Below are 24864 nucleotides of genomic sequence, written 5' to 3' on the forward strand. Positions count from 1 at the left end.
TGTAGGGGCGCATATGGTCTGGGGTAGCTATAAATGTGGCCAACACTAAATCTCAAGCTTGGTTAAAACTTCAGATTTTTTTTCTTTTTGGCGATTATTTTTCTTTTAGTAACTCTATTATCTTGTGTTTTTCAAGTCTGAACTTTGTAGATAATAACAATGTATTCCAAGCCAAGACAACAAAGAGGACCTTAAGGGAGACATACTTGGATCTACATAGGAAAGAGAAAAAGACAAGATCTCCTGAGTAAATTGGGAGCGTGGGGGTCACGGGAGAGGGTAGAAGAGGAAAGGGAAGGAAGGGAGGGGAGCAGAGAAAAATGTATAGCTCAATTAAAAAAAAAAAGAAACTACAAAAAAATACTAGCAGGTGTGTCCAACTTTTTATACTGGAACATTGTGACCAATATAAAAGGTTAGACACACCTGCTAGTATGTCCTCATCAGTATAAGAGTCGAGAAAGAAACTTGAAAGTGAATCAGATTCTATATTCAAGTCTCATCTGTAACAAATCAAATTGCGGCTTAGTTCGAAATCATGGTTCTAGGAACTCTTCCATGTGGCTGTATTATTAGCCGATACTGCAAGCGGAGAAAGGCGAAGGAGCCCTAACCCATCTGCTAAAGCTACTTCCAGCTAACACCTTCAGCCTTCAGGGTGGGGTGGGCAAGCAGAGCCAAGCTCTTCCTGCAGTTCGTCTGCCTGTGTGCCGGGCACCTTCAAAGTCGCTCCTGTCTTTGTTTTTAATCCTTTCACAAAGGATGTGTGAGTCTAGAGAATCTGATGATCACAAAGACCCAAAATAACAGCAATTAGCACAATGTTGTTCTCTTCTTTAAGAGGAAACCCTAAAAAAATGTACTGCTATAGACGGAATGTTTAGGACCCTGGAAAATCTGTACATTGACACCTTATTTCCCAATGGGGTGGTCCTAAGAGGTGAGGTGTTGAGGGAGGTATTAGGTCATGAAGTCAGAGCCCTCCTGAGTGCATTTACTGCCCGTATAAAAGACACAAGGGGGGTTGCTTTCTCTAGCTTCCTTCTCCAGCCCGTGACAAGATAAGCAGCCATCTGTAAGCCAGGAAGCAGGTCCCTGCCAGACTCCAATCTAACAGCTTTTGATCTCAAAGCTCTCAACCCCCCAGAACTATGAGAGGTGAACACATCTCAGGTAGACATCATCAGAACTGAACTGGAATGTGTGAACACTGGTTGGTACCTGGTGCTGAGTACTTGCTTGCTGATGGGGTTGGGACAGGGGAACGGGAGAACCACCCCTTTAGGAGTAGTTGACGGTTGTGTGACTGTAGCAATGTTAAGATATTTGACACTTTGATGTTTTCCCTAGCAAGCAGTCTTCTAGGCCACTGTAATCAACTAAGAGTGGAGTGACATCAGGGTTAGTCACCATCTCCATCCATCCCCTCCCCGGGCACTTGGCAGGTGTGCTATGCCTTCCAGGGTCTTTGTAGTTTTTCTCACTCGATCATTTATCCCCATCCTACAAATGAGAAAACAGGAGTTTGGGGAGGCCGCTACCAAATGACCTTTCAGGAACACCTTCCATCAACCTGCCGGGCTCCTAGCAAGAGCTAATGCACCTTTAGAAAAGAAGCTGGCCAGTTGGAGGTGGCACACATCTTTCTTTAATCCCAGCGTTCAGGAGACAGAGGCAGGTGGATCCCTGTGAGTTCAAAGCCAGTCTGGTCTACAAGAGCTAGTTCCAGGACAGCAGGGCTTTACACAGAGAAACCCTGTCTTGGAAAACAAACAAACAAACAAACCAAAAAATAGCTAAGAAGTGACCTTAAAGAAAACAAAGAAATGTGAGTTTGAAGCCAGCCTGATCTACAGAGTGAGTTCCAGAACAGCCAGGGCAACACAGAGAAACCCATTCTCGAAAAGCAAGAAACAAAACAAAGAAAGCACAGAAAAAGGGAAGCAGACCCATTACTATTTTCTCACTTCTGGTGAGAATGCAGTGGCAGAAGTAGTAAGAAAAAAAAAAACCGGTTGCCTATAAAAATGAATTTAGTCAGTGTTTCACATCTGTAATCTCAGAACTTGGGAGATAGAGGAAGGAAGATCAGGAGTTCAAGATCATGCTCAGCTACATAGTGAGTGTGAGACCAGCCTGGGCTACATGAGACCCTGCCTCAGGGGGAAAAAAAGAAAGAGAGAGAGAGAGAAAGAAAGAAAATATAGAAATGGCTGGGTAGTGTTGGCACACGCCTGTAATCCCAGCAGAGGCAGGCAGATCTCTGTGAGTTCAAGGCCAATCTGGTCTATAGGAGGTAGTTCCAGGACAGGCTCCAAAGCTACAGAAAAACCCTGTCTTGAACCCCCCCTCAAAAAAAAAAAAAAGAAAATATAGAAATGAATTCACCTCAATTCTACTCTTACTAGCTAGGGGACTCTGGGAAAGTTACTCAGCCCCCCCCAAGCCTTAATTCTTCATAAACATGGAATTGTAAATCCAAATGTATTTGCTTGCTGACCGTGGTTCCAACAAAAGCCTGAAGATGGTCAGGAACACAGAGAGGATTTTGCCTCACATGAGCGGCTGGAATACATGATTTCAAAAGTTCACTTCCACCCCAGCTTCTCTGAGGTGTGATCAAGCACCTTGTAGGAACCTGGGAAATGTCAGCTGTGCTCACCGGCCCTCAGCCCGTAGGGTCCCTCTCATCAGGACACATCAGTACAGGAAGCCAATGTCAGAAACTGGCTCTGGGAGGCTGGGGCTCAGGTGACAAGTTGCCTGCTTTGCAAACATGAGGCTGTGCCTTTGTCCCTTAGAACCCACTTAAAAAACAAAGCCAAGTATGACGGCGTGGGTTTTGTAATCTCTATCTAGCCTACTTGGTGAGTTTCAAGTCAGGGAGAGACCCTGTCTCAAAACAAAGAAACACAAAGCACACCAAGATGTGGCCTTCTGGATGGCTCAGCAGGTAAAGGCTTGCCACCAAGCCTGATAACCGAGCTTCATCTCTGGCACCCATATGGTAGAAAGAGAGAACCAACTCTTGCAAGCTGTCCTCTGACCTCCACACACTGTGACATGTCTAGCCCCTCCCAATAAATCAATTAATGCAATAAAAAGGGATAAATCAAGATTCAAGGCAATGAGGAACAACAATGAACCTTTTTTATCCTCCACAAGTGTACACATACACACACACACATACATACACATATACACACACATATTATATATACTTACACATATACACGCACAGATAAAACATACAGATACACACATATCATACATATGCATACACACAAAAGAAAAATGACTTGGGTATAGAAAAATAAAAGCATAGCAAAAACTTTGAAAACCAGTTGGCACATCCAGGAAAAGCATTGACAGTAAATATTTACACTCTGGGTTCTATCGCACACGCTGGTGACCTCAGCACTCTACAGGAGAGGCAGGAGGACAGCAGGTGTGAAGACAGCCAGGCAACTTGAAACAGCACTGAAAGAGCAGGCAACAAAGTTCGGTGGTAGAACACTCAGCATGATGAGGCCCTTGGTCCCCCAATACTGAAGGATAACCATACATATAATAAACTACCTCACTTTTATCTTGGGTTTCAGACCACACAACTCCCTAATATTCCCATTCCACAGCCTGAAAGTAGATGCCAATGGTTTGTTTGTTTGTTTGTTTTCTTTTCCCAGTTCTAGGCTAGTGACAAGTTCTGGCTCTAGTTTTACACATTTTGGTGGAACAGAGAACAGTTAAACTGTACTGCACATCGAGATTCGAGATTACAGTCAGAGGTGCAGATAACAAAGCATTCTCAGTACCAGAAAAGCACTTCCACAGTATCCTCGACCATACGCATCCACTGTCATGCTCCAGACCGCGTGCCATCTGAGAGGAATCTTGGTCCCTACCTTCCTACTAAGTTTCTGCGCATTTTTGGCACACTGGTTCAAATGCTCGGTCTAGCCCAAATGAGCTCAAAGTAGCTCTTTAACGCTCTTGTACACCAAGTCCGTAAAGCTACTACATACAACTAAATACAACAAATTAGCTTGACTGTTTTCTCTACGAGTTAGTCAATTGTTGGCTATCCTTATCTAACTACCAAATTTAAAGCGAGAATATGGGTGTGTGCATAGTGTGTGTGTGTGTGTGTGTGTGTGTGCATGGGTGAGTACATGAGTGTGTGTATGTGTGTGTGTGTGTATGTGTGTGTATGTGTGTGTATGTGTGTGTGTGTGTGTGTGTGTGTGTGTATGTGTGTGTATGTGTGTGTGTGTGTGTGTGGCCATCTGTTCTAACTTGTTTTCGGTCCCCTCTTCCACATGGCAAGGACTTTACTATCGTTGTTTTAAAGTATCTAGTTAAGGGAAAGTGTCATAAAGCATAGGAGATGTCACAGAGATTCTGCACTCAAGGAAACTCTCCTTAGGTGGGGAGGGGAAGAAAGACATTTATAAAAACGTACAACATTGAATGAATAAAAAAATAATCTCAGAGTAAAGGAACAATTGACATTTTCCAGTAAGAGAGCTTTGGTTAAATTGTCATGACAGAAGCTTCTGAAAGCGGAGCCACTAATGCCAACACCTTGAAAGAGACCCTGGGACCAGGTATCCAGAGGGTATTGTACATGCATATATGATGTGTGAGTATGTGTGCATATATGATGTGTGTGCCTGTGCACAGGGGTGTGTGTGAGTGTGGGCCATGCTCCATGTGGAGGTCAGAGGACAACCTGGGGTGTCAGTTCTTGCTTTCCCGCTTGTGTGATGTCATTGAGCTATGTTACAGTTTTTGAACTGTATTTGTGCAAATGGGTCCCCCTGAATCTGACCCCCTGAATCTGACTTGGCAGAACATCACTGGACAGACACATGCCAGGCTCAGCACACCTTAGGCTGACTTCCGTATAGCTACCACTGTCGTTTCTGGCCACCAAAGCCTTGCCTACATGTTGGGGTTACTCTCACTCATCTTCTGCATGAGGTGTTCACAAACTTTTAATTGAATTCATGCATTTGCATCATTCCTTCTTTTGAAATAATTGGGAGACCTCCCCCCAACCCCAAACAAAACAGATAGGCGAGGGCTACCTGCCGTCAAAGAAGAAGAACTTCCCACGTCCGTTCTTTTCTCCGTGTACAAAATTGCCCTCAAATCTGTCTGTGGAGGAGTAGGTGACTGTGCAGAATCCGTGGGGTAACCCATCATCGTCCAGGTGCCCTGGGGAGAGAGAAGCACAGGCCACACCTTAGCACCAGCTACACGACGCAACCACTGTCAGCTCAGAGCTGCCGAAGGTGCCCCTCCTTTGTGTGGACGCCAGAAGAGGGCCTAGGTCCTTGTGCATCTGGACTTTCAGATGGTTGTGAGCTGCTCAGCACAGGGCCTGGGAGCTGAATTCAGTCATTTGCAAGAATAGCACAGGCCTGGAGGGATGGCTCAGAGGTTAAGAGAACTGACTGCTGTTCCGGAGGTCCTGAGTTCAATCCCCAGCAACCACATGATGGCTCACACCCATCTCTAATGAGATCTGGTACCCAGAACAAGATATACATAATAAATTAAAAAAAAAAAAGAATAGCACATGCTCTTAACTGCTGAGCCATCGCTCCAGCCCTTGCTTCTGTGTCTTGGAAGGAGTCAGCATGCAGAAGTTGAGGTTTTGTATACTTCATGAACTGGCCAGTCCACACAGGGAGGCCCAGACTCATTTGAGGATCGACTGGCTTGCCTTTTCTCTGGGACTTGGGTTTCTCATCAGTGGGGCTATCTACAGCACTGGTTCCCACTTCCCAAGCTTTCCCATAGTACGTATGTTCAGAATGAACATCCCAGCTTCTCATCTTCACCTGAAGGGTGCCTCAGATGGTACTGAGTTACAATCTTAATGTCACATCCACTACAGTGTAGTTCTTCTTCTTCTTTTTAAATTATTTCACTTTATTTTATATGCATTGGTGTGAAGGTGTGGGATCCTCTGGCACTTAAGTTACAGAGAGTTGTGAGCTGCCATGTGGGTGCTAGGAACTGAAGAATTGAACCCGGGTCCTCTGGAAGAGTAGCTGGTGCTCTTAACCACTGAGCCATTGCTCCAGCCCCTCTGTAGAACTTATATGTTGCAAACATGCAATCTGATCTTACGTTACCCTAGAGTATGTTACTGAGCACCAGTACAGTCTGGACACACCATTTTTTTTTTTAAATCTTACATTCGGATAACAAAGGAGAGAGTCACGTGTTGAAAACTGCCCTAATATTTAATTCTTCGTGACCGAGAGTCCTTCTAAACTTAAACTTAAGCTAACCCTAAGTGCTCTACTCTAGAAAATCATCTCAGCTGTGAATGTTTACCGGTAGCCTTCCATACTCCCTATGTGTCAGAGGGCTTCTGTTTTAAATGGAGATACAGATGTCCACATTGCCACTGAAATAGTGGTCTTGGGCCCCAGGAACAGTCTGACACTCACATTTGACTTCCTGGTGCTTTCTGGTTAGACCACACAGCCTAACGCCCAAATCTGGAGTCAGCGTCTAGGTTCTTTGTTATCACCTCCGTGTTTAGCAAACCCCATGAACCCCTCATTAGCGCCCCCCCATCATCTGGGTGAATAGATTTTGCAGAAATGAAAATAAAGACAGTAATTACTCTGCTGTCTTTTCCCTTGGGTTAACGACCTGGATCATGGGTGGAAATACTGAACACCGTGCAATGCAGGGCTATTAAATACATGAACGTGGCTTCCAGATGGCTTGCTGGTGTAAACACAGAACCCTGGCGCCACAATGAGTGCTTTAATCTCCTAAAACTTTTATTTTAAGATGATAGAGTACCAGGCTAAGGATAGAACTTAGTGGTAGAGTGATTATATAGCATGTCTGAGATCACAGATAATCCTCCGGCAGGAAAAGATAAAAATTTGAAAGAGAATAGAAGTCGTAAAGGAAGCAGTAGCCACAATGAAATCAAATATTCTTTTTATTATTGACTACTGACACATAAAATAATAGTAACAAAATACAATGTTTCCTCGCTCTACCTGACTCTACATGGAATGAGTTACCTAGAACATAGTACAATGGTACATGCTATTCTGTATTTGCTTACTTATGTCTGTGCCTGGTTGGGTTTATGTGCACCATACGCATGAAGGGTCCTGCCTTCAGAGGCCAGAAGAGGCCATTGGATGCCCTGGAGCTGGAGTCACAGGTGGTGAGCCATCATGTGAGCGCTGGGAACCTAACCGAGGTCCTCTACGAGAGCAGGTAGTGTTCTTAGCATGAGCCATCTCTCCAGACCCTATGTGGATAATGGAAATACACCACAGACAATCCTGTAGGGCTATATAAACACACCATGGACAGTCCTATAGGGCTAGGTAAATAGACCACAGACAGTCCTGTAGGGCTATGTAAATACACCACAGACAGTCCTATAGGGTTATGTAAATACACCACGGACAGTCCTGTAGGGCTATGTAAATACACCACAGCAGTCCTATAGGGCTATGTAAACACACCACGGACAGTCCTGTAGGGCTATGTAAACACACCACGGACAGTCCTGTAGGGCTATGTAAATACACCACAGACAGTCCTATAGGGTTATGTAAATACACCACGGACAGTCCTGTAGGGCTATGTAAATACACCACAGACAGTCCTATAGGGCTATGTAAACACACCACGGACAGTCCTGTAGGGCTATGCAAATACACCATAGACAGGCAGTCCTACAGGGCTATGTAAATACACCACAGACAGACAGTCCTATAGGGCTACGTAAATACACCACGGACAGTCCTATAGGGCTATGCAAATACACCACAGCAGTCCTATAGGGCTATGTAAATACACCACGGACAGGTTATTTCCCTTCTTTAAACACAACCCTTTCCTACAAGGCTCAGAAAATCCACGATCAGCAGGGACCTGGTCCAAAATTGCTTTCTTCTGGTAGAAAAATTGAATGACGTGATGTAATTCTGACACCTGAGTCATGCGGATAATTTGGACAACTCTTTTCTAACAACCTACTGGTGATATTCTTTCATTAAAACAGATCAAATTTACCTTTTCTCTCTTTTAATAAAAAAACACTCAATGTAGAACTAAAAGGTTTCTCTTATGAAACATTGAAATCAATTAAACGTAGCCATTAACATTCCTATGAATTTAGTGTCCTACTTTTGATTTAGGTGGAGATATCAGAATAATTAGGTTAGTCTCTCAGGAGAGTTATTACCGATGGGCCGGAGACACCCCCACAATGGAGAAAGGTTCGCACACTTCAGACCTTAAACCGCGGTTGTTAGTAAAATTGTTTTTCTACTTGAGATCAAGAGAAACGCTATGATAAACATGAACACTGCGGGGAAAGAGGCCGGTGTAATCCTTCCTGTGCTCCTTCCTCCCTCGTCCTATTTCTGCATCAAACACTGAAGGTGTGTCACCTTCTGCACTGAACTCAGACTCTAAAGCAAAATGGAAGGTGTTGTGTAACGGAAAGCTGGCCGAGGGCAGTTCCGACTCCAGGTGAGAGGGCGTGGACCCCTCCGCAGCAGGCCAAGGAGGAGGACCTCCTTCACTTTATCCCAGAGAACTGCTGAGTGACAGTCACTTCTCAGGTGACCTTGTGCATTTAGAAGATGTCTGGACGGGTGGCCAGTCTCTGCTAGTCTGGCTGCATATGCAAGTTCTGAAATCTGTCAGACCTCAGCAGGATTTCCATCTTGACTTGGTTTTGTTTTGTTTTTTCCCATCCTTAGGTGCCATGCAATAATAAGAATTAGAACCTAGAGGAGCATCCGAAACGTCCACACTTACTGTAGCTTTCTGGGCAGTGCAAAACATCAGCAAAGCCAAAAGCTGGGCTTGGTCCTGAAAGCTTGCAATCTTCCTGCGGGGACTAGGAGTTTAAGGGTGGCCCCCAGGCACACAGCAAGTTTAAGGCCAGCCTAGGCTGCGTAACATTCTGTCTCCAACACAAAACACAACAGGACAGAACGGAACGGAACAGACAGCCCCAGTCAAAACAATAACAACAAAAGGACTCGCAAAGCAGAAAGGCTAGGGGACAGATTAGGTTGTTACAGTCCTGGTGTCACTGAGTATTAGTGCTGTGTGAGATCTTGGCACGATTCTCCTGTGAATGCTGCTGGGACAACAAGGTTCTGTGGAATCACAGCCTTAGCTGCTGGGCCTCCGGAGAAGAAAACAACAGCAAAGCTCCTTGCTTGGGGGCCAGGGCTAAATGCTTTCTTGTCACCTCTTTTCAACTCACAACACCAGGTGGGACCTGCAAGAGACTGCAGACCACTCTAAATAATAATAATAAAAAAGCCTCCGCCTCAAACCCACCAATTTGCTTTCTGTCTAGAGAAAGGCAAACTGGTCGCTCTTTCTCCTCTCTGATGGCAGAATGAGCTAGCTCTAAGAGCTGCAGTTATGGCTGGGCAGTTAAGGGCTTTCTGTTCTATCCCGAGGACCGTGTTCTAGCACCTCATTGGGCTGCTTAGGAATGCCTGCAACTCCTGCTCCAGGGAACCCCAAACACTCTTGTGCCCTTCCAGGGCACCAGTAGACACGTAAATAATAGTAATTTAAAAAGAAAGAGAAAGAGAAGCTGTTTAGGGGGACAAAGGAGATTAAGTGGGGGGCAGGAAAGTATGGGGCAATATAGCCAAAGTTCAATACATACTTGTATGAAATACTCTTACAATCCAGGACCAAGTATGATGAAAAGAAAATATATGTTTTTTTAAAAAAATCAATGTCTCAAATTTTATGACCATGTAAATGACTGTGCGCTATTGAGCAAGTAGTGTACTGTGATTTTGTTTTTTCTTATATAGCTTTTCAACTTAAAAAAAAAAATCTCTAAAAACAAACAAAAAGAAACAAAGAAACAAGGAAACCACCAGCAATGCCAGGCTCCTTATAGAGAAGTGAAGGAGGTTTTGTGGGCAGGCTGCAGAGAATTGCCAAGATTCTCTGCATCATATCCTGGTTGCGAATTCCTATCCCTTGCCTGAGTTGCCTAACTCAGTGTGGAAACTCTAGTCTTTGCTGAAGACTACAGAATGCGTGGAGTCAGCCAACCACCTTCCAGGCCAGTTCCCACTACACAGAAGGTGGGCACCAGGCCCAAACAACAGGCCAAGTTCACTGGAATGACCGCTTTGTGCTCATATAACAGTCCCAGCAAGCAAGCCACCCGGTATCTGTCCACAGACAGACTGAATGATAGCTGGAGAAAAGAAAAAGGAACGTGCCTAAATTTTTTTCCCATTTTGTTTTAAATATGTTTATCTACCAAACAAATAGAAAGCTAAAAATCTCCCCTCTGAAGTTACCTCTGAGTGGAGATATTTTTCTTAACTTGATAAGATTAGTTTGTTACGAAACTGGCTGTGGATCGGAGATGGGTCCCTGGCCGTCTCCCAGTTACTCACAGAAATCTGACAGTGTGATTATTTTCCTTAGAACAAGAGCTTCTGACCTATGTACACCCCTGGATTTGCTGACAAAACACCTCCTCCTCTCCCTCCACAAAAATCATTTAAGAAAAGGCAAACTCATCAATGCAAGGAGCGTGATTTCTTCCTGCTGTAGCCACAGTGGCTGGGAGAGGCACAGGAACCCAAATGTCAGCAGGCGAGGATCACAGTTTCACAGTTTTCATGTGGCCCACACAGAATAGGTACAGTCAGAGCACAGCACACTGTCCCGGGCACACACATGTAAGAGTCAGGCAGATCGGACAGTAAGGGACTGAAAATATCCTTACTGTCTGGAGGCAGTTGGAACAGTAGAACGTGGAACTTCTGGCTTTCACTTGGGTTCCTTGTTCTGAGGACTCTGATACTGTCCCATCTTGAGCACGTTCCCTCAGTGTGTCTTACGAATTTCCAGGCTTTTCTTCTTCTTTTTTTTCCTACTTTCATAACTGCACATCTGATACCGCAAGACCCTGTAGGTGATGGCCTCAGCTATTGCTCTAGCCCTCCAACCGCCTAGTGCATCAGACAACTGAACGTCCCAGTAGCACTCCGACCCTGTCCACAGCTGCGGTTTCAACCCACAGCCTAGGCTCTCAGTCTATGACCCGCTTCCTTTTCCCAGCTCCCCCTTGGGTGTCATCTCTTCTTTTCAGCCCCTTGTTTCAGCCAGAGCCAAAGAGTATTTTCTGGATGGGCCAGACAATTCCACACTGCTCACCTTCACTCACCAAACTCCGCTCTCAGCTCAATTCCGCCACCTCTTCAGGAAGTCTTGTCCTATCTACTTCTCTAGGCTGCAAGGAATTGTGGGCCTCAGCGTGTGTATATATGTGTGTGTGTGTGTGTGTGTGTCTGCGCGTGTGCGGGTGCAGAGACCTGGGCTTCAATTCCTAGTGGTTCACAGATGTCCACAATGCTAGTCCCAGGAGACACACAATGTTCAGAACAAGCAAAACATTCATATACATAAAATAAAATAAATGAATTTAAGCAAAAAATAATTTTAAAGGGAAATGCCTTAAAAAGATAAGAAGATGTATCTGGGTATGGCAGTTCAAGCTGTCATTCTGCATCAGGAAGCTGAGGCAGGAGAACTGGGTTACGTAGTGAGTTCCAGGTCAGCCTGGGCTACATAATGAATTCTAGGCTAGCCTGGGCTACAAAATACAGACTGAGACATTGTTGGGAAAGAAAGGAAAAAAGGAATAAATGTAGGTAGGCAGGCTTAGAAAGAAGAATGGCAATTGACAAAGGAATGTCTCAAGTCTAGCCTGTCTCCCTTCTTTGACAGGTGTTTTTAACTTCTTTAGGTTTCTCTGTAAAATGAGGACAATGTAGTACCCGACTCCTAAGACTGGATGGATAATGTCTGAGAAGCACTTAGCCTAGACGCTGCACACAATAAGAGCTAACAATTACAGAGAGGATGTTAATAATAGCTGTGACAAGGGAACCGGCGGGAAGACGGCGCGTGTGCAGAGCTGAGTAGCTGGTGTCGAAGCAGCAAGGTACCCAGACTAGTTTTGGTTAGGAAATGCTCACAGCTGTTTATACCAGTTCAGAGATGTACGTTAGACTTCAAGCAAAGAGCAGCGCAAAGTGCCAAGGCCAAGGATGTCTGAAGAAAGGCCAAGGAAGCAGTGTCCTCCTGCAAGCCCACACTTGCTCCAGGCACCCTGCAAATCCCAGTCTGGAATGAGTCGAAAGGCTTCTTTCCTTTTCTGACTTATTTACTTTATCTTATATGTGTGAGTGTTGGTGCCCACAGGAATGGAGTTACTGGTGGCTGTGGGTTGCCATGTGGGTGCTGGGAGCCAAATCCAGGTCCTCTGTAAAAACCAATGAAATGCTCTTAAGCACTAAGCCCTCTTCTCTTCCTTTTTTCCTTCCTTCTTTTTTGAGATAGGATGTAACTATCGGTCCAGGTTCTGTTGGTCTAACTCTGTTAGTCTCCCAGCCTCAAGTGATGCTCTCTGCCTCAGCCTTCCAAGTAACTGGGACTAAGAAAATGTCCCACTATTCCTGGCCATTCTAAGGACTTTAAAATCTTAGGCTGGAGTATGTAGCTCCGTGGCATACTGTCTGCCTAACACATACAGAAAAATAAATAAACGAAATGCTGTTGTTGTTCTTTTAAAAATTCAGGTATAGTTGCTCACACCTGTAATCCTAGCACTCAGGTAGAGGAATGGCTCAAAGTTTGAAGCCAGTGAGGGCTACAGAGATCTTGTTTCAAAGTAAATAAATAAATAAAACCACAAAAAGCAAAACAAGAAAGCTACTCTACTTGTTTACTTTTAGGTAAAATGGAGAGACTGCCCAAGGCAAGCCAGGGTTTAAGTCAGCCGTTGCAGCATGGTTGTTAACCATGCCTTTCTTGCTCAAGTGAAACCCTGATTTATGGTAACACTGTCTGCTCATCCTATATAACAAGACTCCCTGTTTATGTAAAGAAACTTCAAGCTGGGTGGTGGTGGCACACACATTTAATCCCAGCCCTTGGGAGGCAGAGGCAGGTGGATCTCTGCGAGTTGGAGGCCAGCCTGGTCTATGGAGTGAGTTCCAGGACAGTCAGGGCTGTTACACAGAGAAACCCTGTCTCAAAAAAACCAGGAAGAAGAAAAGAAAAGAAAAAAAAACTTCAGTGTTTTGAATCCACTGGAATAACTCACAATCCACATGGAAACAAACTTTTAAGATTATTATTTTGAGACAGGGTCTTGTATATTTCAGGCTTGCTTTGAATTTGCTAAGCAGCTGAGGATGACCTTGAACTCCTGATCTTCCTGCCTCCACCTCTGTGCGCAAGTGTGTGCCACCGCGCCAGGTTTTTGTTCACGTAGGGTAGGGTCATAGAGAACAGGGCACATTTTCTAAACAGCAGCACGGGGGGAGTTGGTTTAGTCTAGCATACTATGATCAATGGTTTGTTTTTTAAAATTTTAAGCAAAAAGCAACAACAACAACAACAACACAATAAAAAGAGTAAAAAGAAGGAGGAGGGTCTGGAGAGATGGCTTGGAGGCTAAGAGCTCTGGCAGCCCTTCCAGAGGACGGGGGTTCAATTTCCAGCATCCCCAGAGCAGCTCACGGCTGTCTGTAACTCCAGTTTTAGGTGATCTGACACCCTCACACAGACATACATGCAGACAAAATACCATTGCACATGAAATAAAAATAAATTAAAAACTAAAAGTAGACAGTTTAAAAAAAAAGGAATGAAGGCAACACTAGCAATTTGTTAAGAACTGCTTTTCCTATCCTAACACTAAGGTGCAAGAAGTCAATAACTTGGAAGTTAAAGAAGGCTTCCTGTGGCTGAGTCCTCTGGGCCTCACGAAACCTCAACACTGAGTTTATGGGGAGAAATATAAGCTCTGCAAATTCACATTCCTAGTCTCTTCTAAAGTTCCAATCAAAACCATGCACTTTAAGACCGTTTTTAAAAACTAAATGAAGAAGGAAGTTTTACAACTTACATTAGAATGGATGCCTTTCCAAGAATTCAAAACAAAAAATCATTCTACTTCATCTCACCCTAAGCCTCCAGAAGCCTGGAAAAGCGGTTATGTTTATGAGCGCATCAGAATGGGATTTCTCCCAATGTAGCACTAACAAATGCATACCCATATGCGTTGTGAAACACCGTTGCTTTATTTATTCTTTATCGTTTGTCAGAACCTGTTTATACAAATTAGATCAAAATCAGATTCAACCAGCGATTTAAAATTATTTACTGAGATGCTCGGGTTAACAAATCCGGAACAACACTATTCGGTCTTGCAAAACATCATGGGAACATTATCGGGGGATAGGATAAAATAAATAATAAATACCCTAGAGACCGTTTTACAGCGTTCATTATTACAAAATCATAACCTCTCATGACACAAACAACGAGATTGTATAACGTCCCCACCGCGTCTTTTAGAAGTTGGGGGCTGAAAAAAGAGGCGGAGGAACTCAGCAAAACATTGTGGCGACAAAAGTCGGGGGAGGGGTGCTCGAGAAGGGGCGGAGAAACCTGACACCCAGGCGGTGATATCACCCGCAGCCAACAGCTCGGAATTCAGAAAGTTAAGTGTCACCCAGCAATTTCGTTCCAGGCTCGAGCGCCCGCACCCGGCTCGGAAGCAGGGAGGGGGAGGGAGCGGGTGGCTGAGTTCGCCCGGGGGCAGCGCCGACCCGGGCTAGCCGCCTCCGGGAAGCCGAGCGTTCGAGCCCAGTGGGGAGCGGTGTGCACTACCTAGCAATGATTTCATCTTTTTTCGGAGGAGCGGCCGGGGCTGCCATGTGCCTGGTGGTGTGCAACTGGGTACGCTGCGATGGGAGACCCACCTAGACAGGGCCCTGGTGGCCGCGGGACGCAGCGACTCAGCCAGGAAAGGGCTGGCGGTCGGAGAGGGGAAGTCGAGGTGGCTGAAACGCGGGTGCTCCGCGGAGGTCGCCGGCCTCAAGGGCCTCAAGGGACTGACCTCCGGCGCCCTCCCCTCCTCCATCCCCGCAAGGACCGAGGCCAAGGTGCTGGGGCAGCTTCGCAACTCCCAGGGAGGATGCTGCTGTGGCCCGTCGGGATGCAGGGGCCGAGCCTTCCCAGGGCCGCGGACCCCGCGGGGCCCCATTCCCCGCCTGTGCCCCGCCGCGCCCCGCGCGCTCCCGGCGGTGTGGCGGTGGCAGCGCAGCCCCCGCCCGAGCCAAGCGACCGGCCACCCGCTTAGGGACCGCGGTGACCACCGGCCCGGCCCGGCGCTAGTCACAGACCGCCACTCTTTTCGCGCTCGTGGCCCCAGGCGCCTCCCCCATCCCCCAGGTCCTGGAGAAATGCCGGTCGTACCTTCCACGGCTTCCTCCACCATCTCGTCGTCGCTATCCATGGCGGCTGCGACCCTGCCCAGCACCGGGCCGTGCGGCCGGTTCCCGTCCCTCCGGGTGCTCGCGGCGGCTGAGCGAGCGCTGGGGCTCAGCCCTGCGAGTTTGGAGGAGGAGGAGGGGGGAGGAAGAGGAGGAGCAGTCGGGGCGGTTCGCGCTGCCTCCCCCTACAGTCCTTTCAATTCCTCGGCCTGCCGCGGCTGCCGCAGCCGCCGTCCCTCCTCCCTTCGTCCCCGGTCCCCAAGGCTCCGGGGTGCAGCGGCTGCTGCAACTTTCTCCTGTAATACCCCCTCTTTGTTATGGAGCAGCTGATCCGCTGACATCACCCGGCGCCGGTGCGCTCCCTCCCTCGTTGATTGACAGTTCCCTGTCCTTTCCCAGAAGTGAGGATCCTTAGAACCGAAGGCGCTTCGGGGCCGCGCCGCCTCTGCTGGGCTGTGGGCAGGCCCGGCTGCGTTTACCTTTTGGCTTGGCGCGCCGCGCGACAGCCACGCGGTCCTGGTCGCCGCCTGCTGCTCAGTAGCACTGGGGATCGCTGGGGTATCGGCCCTGGGGTTGGCGGGGGCTCGGAGCGCAGCCACCGGTGACTTGGAAATGCGCGGTGCAGGGTTTTCCCACCACTATACCCATCCAGGATAGCTAGAGCTCACACAGAGCTAAGGAAGCGTTTTCTGATGCTCCTGAGCCTTGACTTCCTCTCGCCCTCGCGCTACCACTTCACCAGGCTTGCCACCACCAGGAGCTACAAAGTGCTGCGAGCACAGGAGCGCAAATGCCCCCCAAAGCCCAGCGTCGTCTCCACAATCCAGTTTCCCAGACTCTAGGGGACGACCTGCACTCCGAATTCACCCACCACCACCACCACCACCGCAGGTCCCACCCAGGAGTCCCCATTCTCCACCCTCTTTCGCATCTCCAGCCCCCTGAGGAGATTCAGGAATTCATCAAACCCAACTGGCAGCAGGCTGGTTAATCAGGCCTCACCCGAGGCTGGGCAGGTTCCCTCTCGCCCTTGTCTTGGAGACGGAGCCACCAAGTGGAGAGCTGGAGCCAGGACCCTGTATCTCGCGCGCCTCCTCTCGCCTCCCGTCCAGTACGTGTGATGTCTCTAGATGTTTCTATGGTTTCTCTAAGTACCAGCCACTTGGCAGATTCGGCGTCTTTGAGAGAAGAAAACCCGATCCCCACCCCAGTCACTTAAGAGTGTCATTATGATTCTGTGTCTTACAGGTGGCAGTAAAGGACCGCTTTAAATAGCGGGTTAAATGAATGCAGATGTACACAATGTACCGTGGAATTACCGGGCGCCAGTCTGGCCTTCTGCCAAGAACAGCCACCGCGGCGGGTGGGAGGGGTGGGGCAGGAAGCAAAGAAAGTTGTTCCATTTGATTTTGTGAACAATGCACGAGGCCCGGATTTCAAAGTACTTCCAACGCCTGGGAGAGGCAGTTTCCCCCCCCCCCCCCAACTTCTTATTTTTAAGACAAGGTCTTTTGTAGCCCAGGCCTCTAACTCACTAAATCACTGTGTACCTGGAAGATGTTCTTGAACTAATGATCTTCCCGCCTCCACATCTCCCCAGTGCAGCAATTACAAGCATTGGCCAGCACGCTGAATTAAAATGATACCTAAGAATCAATCCGGGTTCTTCCATGCTAGGAAAATACTCTACCAACTGAACTGCACCCCTGGCCTTAAACGTCAGGTTTAAAAGACAAACAAACAAACGGGGGCGGTGGTTTACGCCTTTAATCCCAGCAGTGGGAAGGCTGAGGCAGGCTGATCTCTGACTTCAAGGCAAGCCTGGTCTATGCAGCCAGTTCCAGGTCAGACAGGGACAGAGAAACCCTGTCTTGAAGTGGGGAGAGGCAGGAGCATCTAAGAGAAAAATTCTAGAGATATAGTTCCCAGTATTATCAAGAACTTTAGCTCCACACTGATGACCCCTTTAGACAGTGGAAGGTTGTGGAAAGTCAGGGCTAGTGACCCTTACCTCCCTGATGTGCTAGGGTATGAGTTTCTCTTCCTGGGCATTAGACGGTCTACTCCTCTGGTTTAGGCTGGATTAGCCTTTGAACCTTTAGCCTAGGTTACACCCCTGTAGGGTCCTCTGGTTCAGGCTATATTATTCTGAAGTCTTCCAGACCACTTTGAGGTCTATCTCAGGCCTGACCTCCTTAAGGTCTCCCAGGGCAGGTACCTGGGCCCATGGACTCCACAGAAATCTGTTCCTGCCGTGACAGATGAAAGAACACCTTTAGATTATAATTTAAATTTTAGTTAATTATAAATTCAAATTTAATTTTAAAAAAGATATAAATAAAATAAATAAAAAAGATTTTTATTTGTGTGTGTGAGAGACAGAGACAGAGAGACAAAGAGACTCTCTGTGGGTGGATGCTGTGTGTATGGGGATACCTAAGGAGGCCAGGGAGCATCGGAATTCAGAAGCTGAAGCTACAGACTGTAGTGAGCCCTTGGATGTGTGGGTGCTGGGAACCAAACTTGGGTCTTCTAGAAGATCAGCAAGTGCCCCATATTACATCATTTTAAAACATGAACTACAGAAGCAGGATTTTACTGAGTGTGGTCATGTACATATGTGTGTATATGTCTGTACGTGTGTGTGTGCTCGCTAGCCAGAGCATAACCTCAGATGTCCTTCAGGTAATGTTAAGTTTTTTTTTTTGACAGACTGTCTCACTTGCCTAGAACTCACAGAGTAAACTAGATCTCAGAAATCTACCTGTTTCTGCCTTCCCAGTGGCTGGGACTACATCCGTACACCTCCAAATTTGTCTTTTTTTTCTTTTAAAGCATGTGTCCTAGAGATAGAACATTCCAGGCCTTATCTTATTTTTGAAAGGGCACCTACTGCTTCATCCCTTCCAGGTTTTGATCTATATAACATTTCATATATTTAATTATTTTCATAATAATTATTATATTAATTATATTGATTACTTTAGTTATTATATTTAATTATTTTCAATGTTTACATATCACCGCTCTGCTTACCAAAGAATATCAGATACTCACCTCCATCAGCTACTGGACAATTGAAGGGAGAAGCAAAAATAATGTATTTCTCTCCTGAAAGGGGGGTAATGTCAGGGCAGGAAATGTCTGTTCAAAACACAGTGAGACATGGGCTCCCGGTGGGAGGGTGTATACGATGGGGGCTGGGTGAGATGGCGGGGTCTCTCCCAAGCGTTACCCCTCTGCCCTGTGCAAGTATCTATCACCTTCTTCCCTACAGAGTTCTTCCTTGAGAACTCGTTTTGCGAGCTCCCCTTCCACTTGGCCTCCCACCAGGTTCCCCTGTCACCCTCTGTCCCTGCCAGTGTGGTCATGGGCTAGAAAATCAGTGAAACTCTTAATCAGAGGCAGTGTGCAGCAGCAATAGAAAGCTGCCTGGTCCTAACTCAGGTTCTCGTACAGCAGGATGTGTACAGGAGAGCCAGTGGGAAGCTCTGGTATGAGACTCGCTTCCATACTCACAAGGAGCCCTGGCTTTTTTTTTCCCCCTGCTTTTATTTATTAACTTATTTTGATTAATTGGTTTTTGCGGTATTGAGGCTTCATACATGGAAGCAAGCATGTTATCACTACTCCTAACCCTTTGACGGTGGATTCAGGCAGGCTTCTTTCTTTCTTTCTTTCTTTCTTTCTTTCTTTCTTTCTTTCTTTCTTTCTTTCTTTTTAATTTTCGAGACAGGGTTTCTCCGTAGCTTTTTGGTTCCTATCCTGGAACTAGCTCTTGTAGACCAGGCTGGCCTCGAACTCACAGAGATCCGCCTGCCTCTGCCTCCCGAGTGCTGGGATTAAAGACAGGCGCCACCACCACCCGGCAGCAGGCTTCTTTCTATTAGCTGAGCACACACACCCACAGCCCCTCACTGGTGGATTTTAGACAGGACTCTAGCACTGAGCCACCGCTCCCCCAACCCTCTGTCTCCTAGTGAGCATGCTACTGCTAAGCCATTACCCCAATGCACGGGATGACTTTTCTAAGCTTCTCTGGTTTAGCTTCCACTGTCCCAACTCATGTGGTCCATCTATCTCTCCAGACTCTGTGTGGGAAACCAAAGTCCCTCCTCCACCGTCTAAAACAATCAAAGCACCCGACTACTTTGAGTCATTCCCCAACTCATGGCTTTCCCTGGAGAATGCACAAGATTCGTCTTGCAAAAGTGATCTCACTTTCACAGTAAATATATTTCTATGATCTTTCTGTATTTAAGGCGCTTCCCCTATCCAGGGTAAACAAGCTTTGTCAGTTAGCAGCTGTGCGTTTGGAGCACCCCGGGGAAACACTCAGTGTGGCTTCGCTTATCTTGGGGGTTAGTAAAAAAATTACTCCTCCGTTGCTCCAGCGGATTAGGGTTGGAAGACCCCAAGCATCCTTCAGGCCCAGGTGTCCCAGCAGATCAGGATCGAAGGCCTCAAACATCCTTCCGGTCCAGGTGCTCCTGGGAGTTGAGGGGCTTCCAAGGTTAGACAGCAGGAGCTCTTTTTTGGGGGGGGGGGAGGAGTTAAATTATTTTCTGTGTATAAGTGTATGCCTGCTTGTATGTATGCACATCACCTGCATGTCTGGTGCCCGTAGAAGCCAAAAAAGGGGCTTTTAAAACGCCTCTGGAACTGGAGTTAAAGACTGTGATGAGCTGCAATCTGGATTCTTGGAATTTAACATGGGACGACCTCTGGGAGAGCAGCCAGTGCCATTAACCACTGAACTATCTCTTCAGCTCCATTCAGCAGCTCTTTTTGCTACTGTTTTTGAGAAAGGTTTTTTTTTCTTTTTTCTTTTTTTAATGGTTGGTTTGGAATTTGTTATGTAGCCCAGGCTTGTCTTTAATTCCTATTTATCTACCTGTGACAGCTTTCAGTGCACTGGGGTTATGGGTATGGTGCTACCCCATGACCCGGTGAAGGAATTTTTTTTTAATTTTAATTTTGTTTTCTATTTTTTTAAATTTATTTTTGAGACAGAATCTCACTTAGCCCATGTTGGCCTCAAACTACTGATCCTCCTACCTTTAACTGGAGTACAGGTGTGTGCTATTGACCTGGTCTATGCTATACTGGAGATGGGACCCAGAGCCTACCTAGCTACATCCCCAACCCAGGAACTGTGAAGCAGTCAAGTCCCATTTGATTCTGGTTATTCTTTAATAAGGTCTTTTTCTGGACTGGAGAGATGGCTCAGTAGTTAGAAACATATACTGCTCTTCCAGAGGGACCAGAGTTTGCTTCTCAACACCTGCATCAGGAGGCTTACAACTGCCTGTAACCCCAGGGGATCATGGGTACCGCACCCCCACCCCACTCCCTACCGCTGGTCACAGACCCACATACATAAATGATAATAAAATAGTGTGATTGAATTTTCGCCTTGTAAGAACTAGCATCTGGGTGATAAAACACCTTATACAGCGGAAAATTGGTCTTTACCAATGCTCCGCTCAAACCTACTTGGTCTAGGTTGCGAGTGGAGAGGGGAGGGTGGGGGCAGTGAGTCGGGGGCTCACGGTTTAAGCGAAGCAAATCATCAAAGCCCAGCACCATAAGGGAAGAAGAAAAGGGCTGAATCCAGGCTGAATAGCAAACCGAGCGTTCACTTTTTCTAGCGCCATCTTTTCCTAGGATGAAGGAAAACGCAAAGGGAGGGACAGAGAGGCCATTTTCTTGACCTCAGGGAGGGAGGCATGGGCTCTTATGAGGACCACGGTTCCCTGGTTCTGAATCACTAAATCACGCCAGTCCAGTGCCTAACCGTGTTAGTGACATCTGCGAAAGCTGGAGGAGATGTGGGAGGGCCAGGGACAGGCATGCCCGGGAGAAGGGCATGGGGGAGGGGGCTGCATGAAAGGGGCCATGGACGCATGCTGAGTTGTGGTCAGGGAGAACAAGAACTCAGGGCAACACATGAAGATGCCAGGGAGCAAGGCAGGGGAGGAGAAACCTCATCCTGCCGGAAATAGACGTGGCTGCCGTTAGGAGAAGACTCATAAATTTAGGGTGACCTGATTTGATTATGGCAACAGGAAATGCAGGGAGGTTGGGGTGGGGTGGGGAAGTGAATTAAATAACAGCGAAGACTTCCCAGTTGCCATGGCGTTAAAATACCTCCGGCCACATTAAACATCTTTGTCTTCTTTTGCTTGATTCCTGTTCTGCCGACAGGCCCATGTTCCTGCAGTGTATCTAGTAAACTAAATTTAGACCCTCGGGGACAATGGGAAAGAGACCATGTGGCCCAGATCTCTGTCTTCATGTACTATAGGCTATATCTCTATCTGTGATATATTTGGATCTTTTGCCTGTTGCCGTCTCAGATCTGAAAAACGATAGATTTGGGTCTAGTGAAGCTGCCAAACACAACTTGGGGGGTGGGGAAGAGGCCACACTGGAAACTGTATAGGAACTGCCTTAGCAGTAACTTCAGAAAAATCAATAAGATGCAGATTGAAAAAGAAATACACTTACCGTCAAAACCAAACGTGCTTCCTTAAGAACGATTCGGTTTCCCCAGCTTTTGAAATGCATGGTCTTTGGCCACAATTAGAGGGTGGGGATAAAGTGCTTGGCTTGTAAGTACCAGGGCCTGACTCCGTCCCCAGAATCTATATTTTAAAAAACAAAACGAGAAAAGGAAACAAACAAAAGAAAAATAAAATGCCCAAACAGGTTTAGTGACTCATGCTTGTAACCCAGCACTGGGGGTAGGGAAAGACTTGGATGGATACCTGGGCTCACTGGGCAGCCAGCTTGACTGATGAGTGAGTCCCAGGTCCCACTGAAAGACTGTCTCAAAAACAAGGTGGACAGCACCTGAGGAAGGACACCAGAAGGAGACCTCTGGCTGCCACATGCGTGTGCACACACACTTCCACACATATGAACACATATAGGTAACAGGGTCTCGCAATTGCCCTACCGAAATGCAGACACTGCAGAAGCATCAATCATTGCATACTCTTGAGTTTGTGGGACACTGGGATTGGAACCCAAGGAGTATACTCCTTTAACATTGGAAGACTCAGTATGGAGTTGGGGGGCGGGAGGTGGTGGTGTGAATGGCTTTAATGCCAGCACTCAGGAGGCAGAGGCAGAGGTTGGTGGATCTCTGAGTTCAAGGTCAGCCTGATCACAGAGAGAGTTCCAGGACAGCCAGGGCTACACAGAGAAACCCTGTCTCAAAAAACTGAGGGAGGGGAGCAGAGAAAAATGTATAACTCAATAAAATAAAAAGTTAAAAAGAGAAAACCAAGGGGGAGGGGGAAACGATGGTATGAATAAAAGATCAATTTCATTTGACATATGGGGCTGGAGAGATGGCTCAGCGGTTAAGAGCACTGCCTGCTCTTCCAAAGGTCCTGAGTTCAATTCCCAGCAGCCACATGGTGACTCACAACCATCTGTTATGAGACCTGGTCGATTGTCCTTATCAACTTAGATCATGAAACCCAATACTGACAAGTTCAACAGAACCGCCATATATGGGCTGTCCATGCATGTTTCAGCATTGCCAGGCCATAAATTTTATTCATTTTCCCCACATTTGACGGACTGACTAGATATGTCGCAACAGTCTCCTGGACTCACACAAACTACATCACAGAATGATATACATACATATCTGAGTTATGACTGACAGATAAGAATTCTCAGACTGTCCTGGCAAGTACAATCTCTTTTTGAAGATGAAGATGAATGTGTTTGAGAAGACAAGTTTCTTTCTTTTTCCTTTCTTTCTTTCTTTCTTTCTTTCTTTCTTTCTTTCTTTCTTTCTTTCTTTCTTTCTTTCTTTCTTTCTTTCTTTCTCTTTTTTTTGAGGCAGGGTCTCTGTGTAGCCATGGCTGTCCTGAAATTCACTCTGTAGACCAGGCGCCTTGGCACTGAACTCAGAGATCTTCCTGCCTCTGCCTCCTGAGTGCTGGGATGAAAAGTGTGTGCCACCACCGCCAGGCTGAAAAGACAAGTTTCCTGCACACATTTGCTCAGGCAGCTTGGAGTGAGGATAAATGAAAACCGTGTGAGCCACAGGAGAGATGCCGAGACATAAAAGCGCGAGGCTCGATCTCACCCACTCCTCCTTACATTGTTCTAGCGGCTCCTGAGAGTTTGAGTCTTTTTCCCATTCTCCACGTCTGTGTAGCCAACATAACAGATGGTCACTTTTATTCGCTTCTCTCTTGTTTTGATGGATTGAACTCAGGGCCTCAAGCATGGCAAGCATTCCCTCATCACTGAGTTCTCCACACGACCTTGGTTTTCTAGTCTATTTTATGTGCATGAGTGTTTGGCGGCATGTATGTTTATGTACCGTGTGTGTGCCTGGTACCCCAGAAGGTCAAAAGAAGGTGCTGGAGTCCTTGGAAATGGAGTGACAAATTAGTGAGAGCCACCATGTGGATGCTGGGAATTGAACCTGCGTTATCTTCTAGCTCCCCTCCCCACATCTTAATTTTTAAAGTCATAACCACATCTCTTTCTCTTTCTGATTAGTTAAATCACTCTAGGGGAATAAGATATCCATGCTTCTGTTCCTTCACTATCTTGGCTTACTTTGGCTGAATTCTAGTCAAATGTGTTGTGTGTGCCGGTTTTTCTAATAGATCTTTCAGAGAGCAAACTGGTCCTCCCAATCTCCTTGAATCGTCTCACTTTTTGTATGGTATGAACCATCACCGGTGGTGTGGTGGCTAACTCTGACCACTTGACAAGGATTTGATGTCACCGAGGAGACACACCTTTCGGTGCGTGTCTGTGAGAGAGTTGCTAGCCCGGGTTAACTGGACTTATGTGTGTACGTGGGCAAGTGCTTGTGTGTCATACTCAGTGTGTAAAGGTCAGACAACTTGCAGGAATTGGTTCTCTCCTCCCACCATGTGGGACCAGGGATCCAACTCAGGTTTGGTGGCAAGAGCCTTTATCTGCTGAGCCATCACACCAGCCCTGAGTAGTTTTAAAACTTGATTGAATAGCTCTTAAGCTCGACTTCAGTAGAAGATAATGTCATGTCGCAATGTTAAAAGGTCGGACAAACCTAGATGCTGCCATTTCTTCCTGGGATGTCCTTTGCTGTGGGGATTGTCAGTCTCTGGATCTAGAGTGTCCTTTTAGGTCATTTAAGGTCCTATTGATTCTCTTTGCTGATTCTATAGATTCATTCCTAGGAAAGATGTTTCTGGCCAACCTTCTGGAGTATCTTTCAGACAGATTGAAAGAGCTCAGCTCAAACACGTCTGTCTTCGGGATGGAGGGACACAAGACAAGCGACCCAGAGGCAGGCTTTGTATTATCTCCTTGGACAAGGGCCCATTGATTAGTGTGTCCATGGGAATGGGTCTTCTGCAAGTCATCAGCACCCTTCCCAGCCTGGCAGCTGAGGAATGCCTGGGCTGGGATATCCATGTGCTGCCCAGCAGAGTGGGGTGCCTCATCACTGCTGGTCTGTAAAAGTGCCTTCTCCACACCCCCTCACCCT

The 24864-nt window shown here is 46.7% G+C and overlaps 1 protein-coding gene across 1 annotated transcript in view; it reads right to left on the minus strand.

Annotated features, from left to right (window-relative positions):
• Window positions 1–15807, minus strand: part of Setd7 (SET domain containing 7, histone lysine methyltransferase) — a 47190-nt gene extending 31383 nt beyond the window's left edge. The window contains exons 1-2 of the mRNA XM_075950841.1: window positions 15334–15807; window positions 5091–5220 (exon numbers count right to left, since the gene is read on the minus strand). Of these exons, the coding sequence (XP_075806956.1) occupies window positions 5091–5220; window positions 15334–15373 (170 nt within the window). The 5' untranslated portion in view covers window positions 15374–15807. The remainder of the gene's footprint in view (window positions 1–5090; window positions 5221–15333) is intronic.
• Between the last annotated feature and the right edge of the window lie 9057 nt (window positions 15808–24864).

This window comes from Microtus pennsylvanicus, chromosome 16, assembly GCF_037038515.1.
Source record: "Microtus pennsylvanicus isolate mMicPen1 chromosome 16, mMicPen1.hap1, whole genome shotgun sequence".
Classification (NCBI taxonomy): Eukaryota; Metazoa; Chordata; class Mammalia; order Rodentia; family Cricetidae; genus Microtus; species Microtus pennsylvanicus.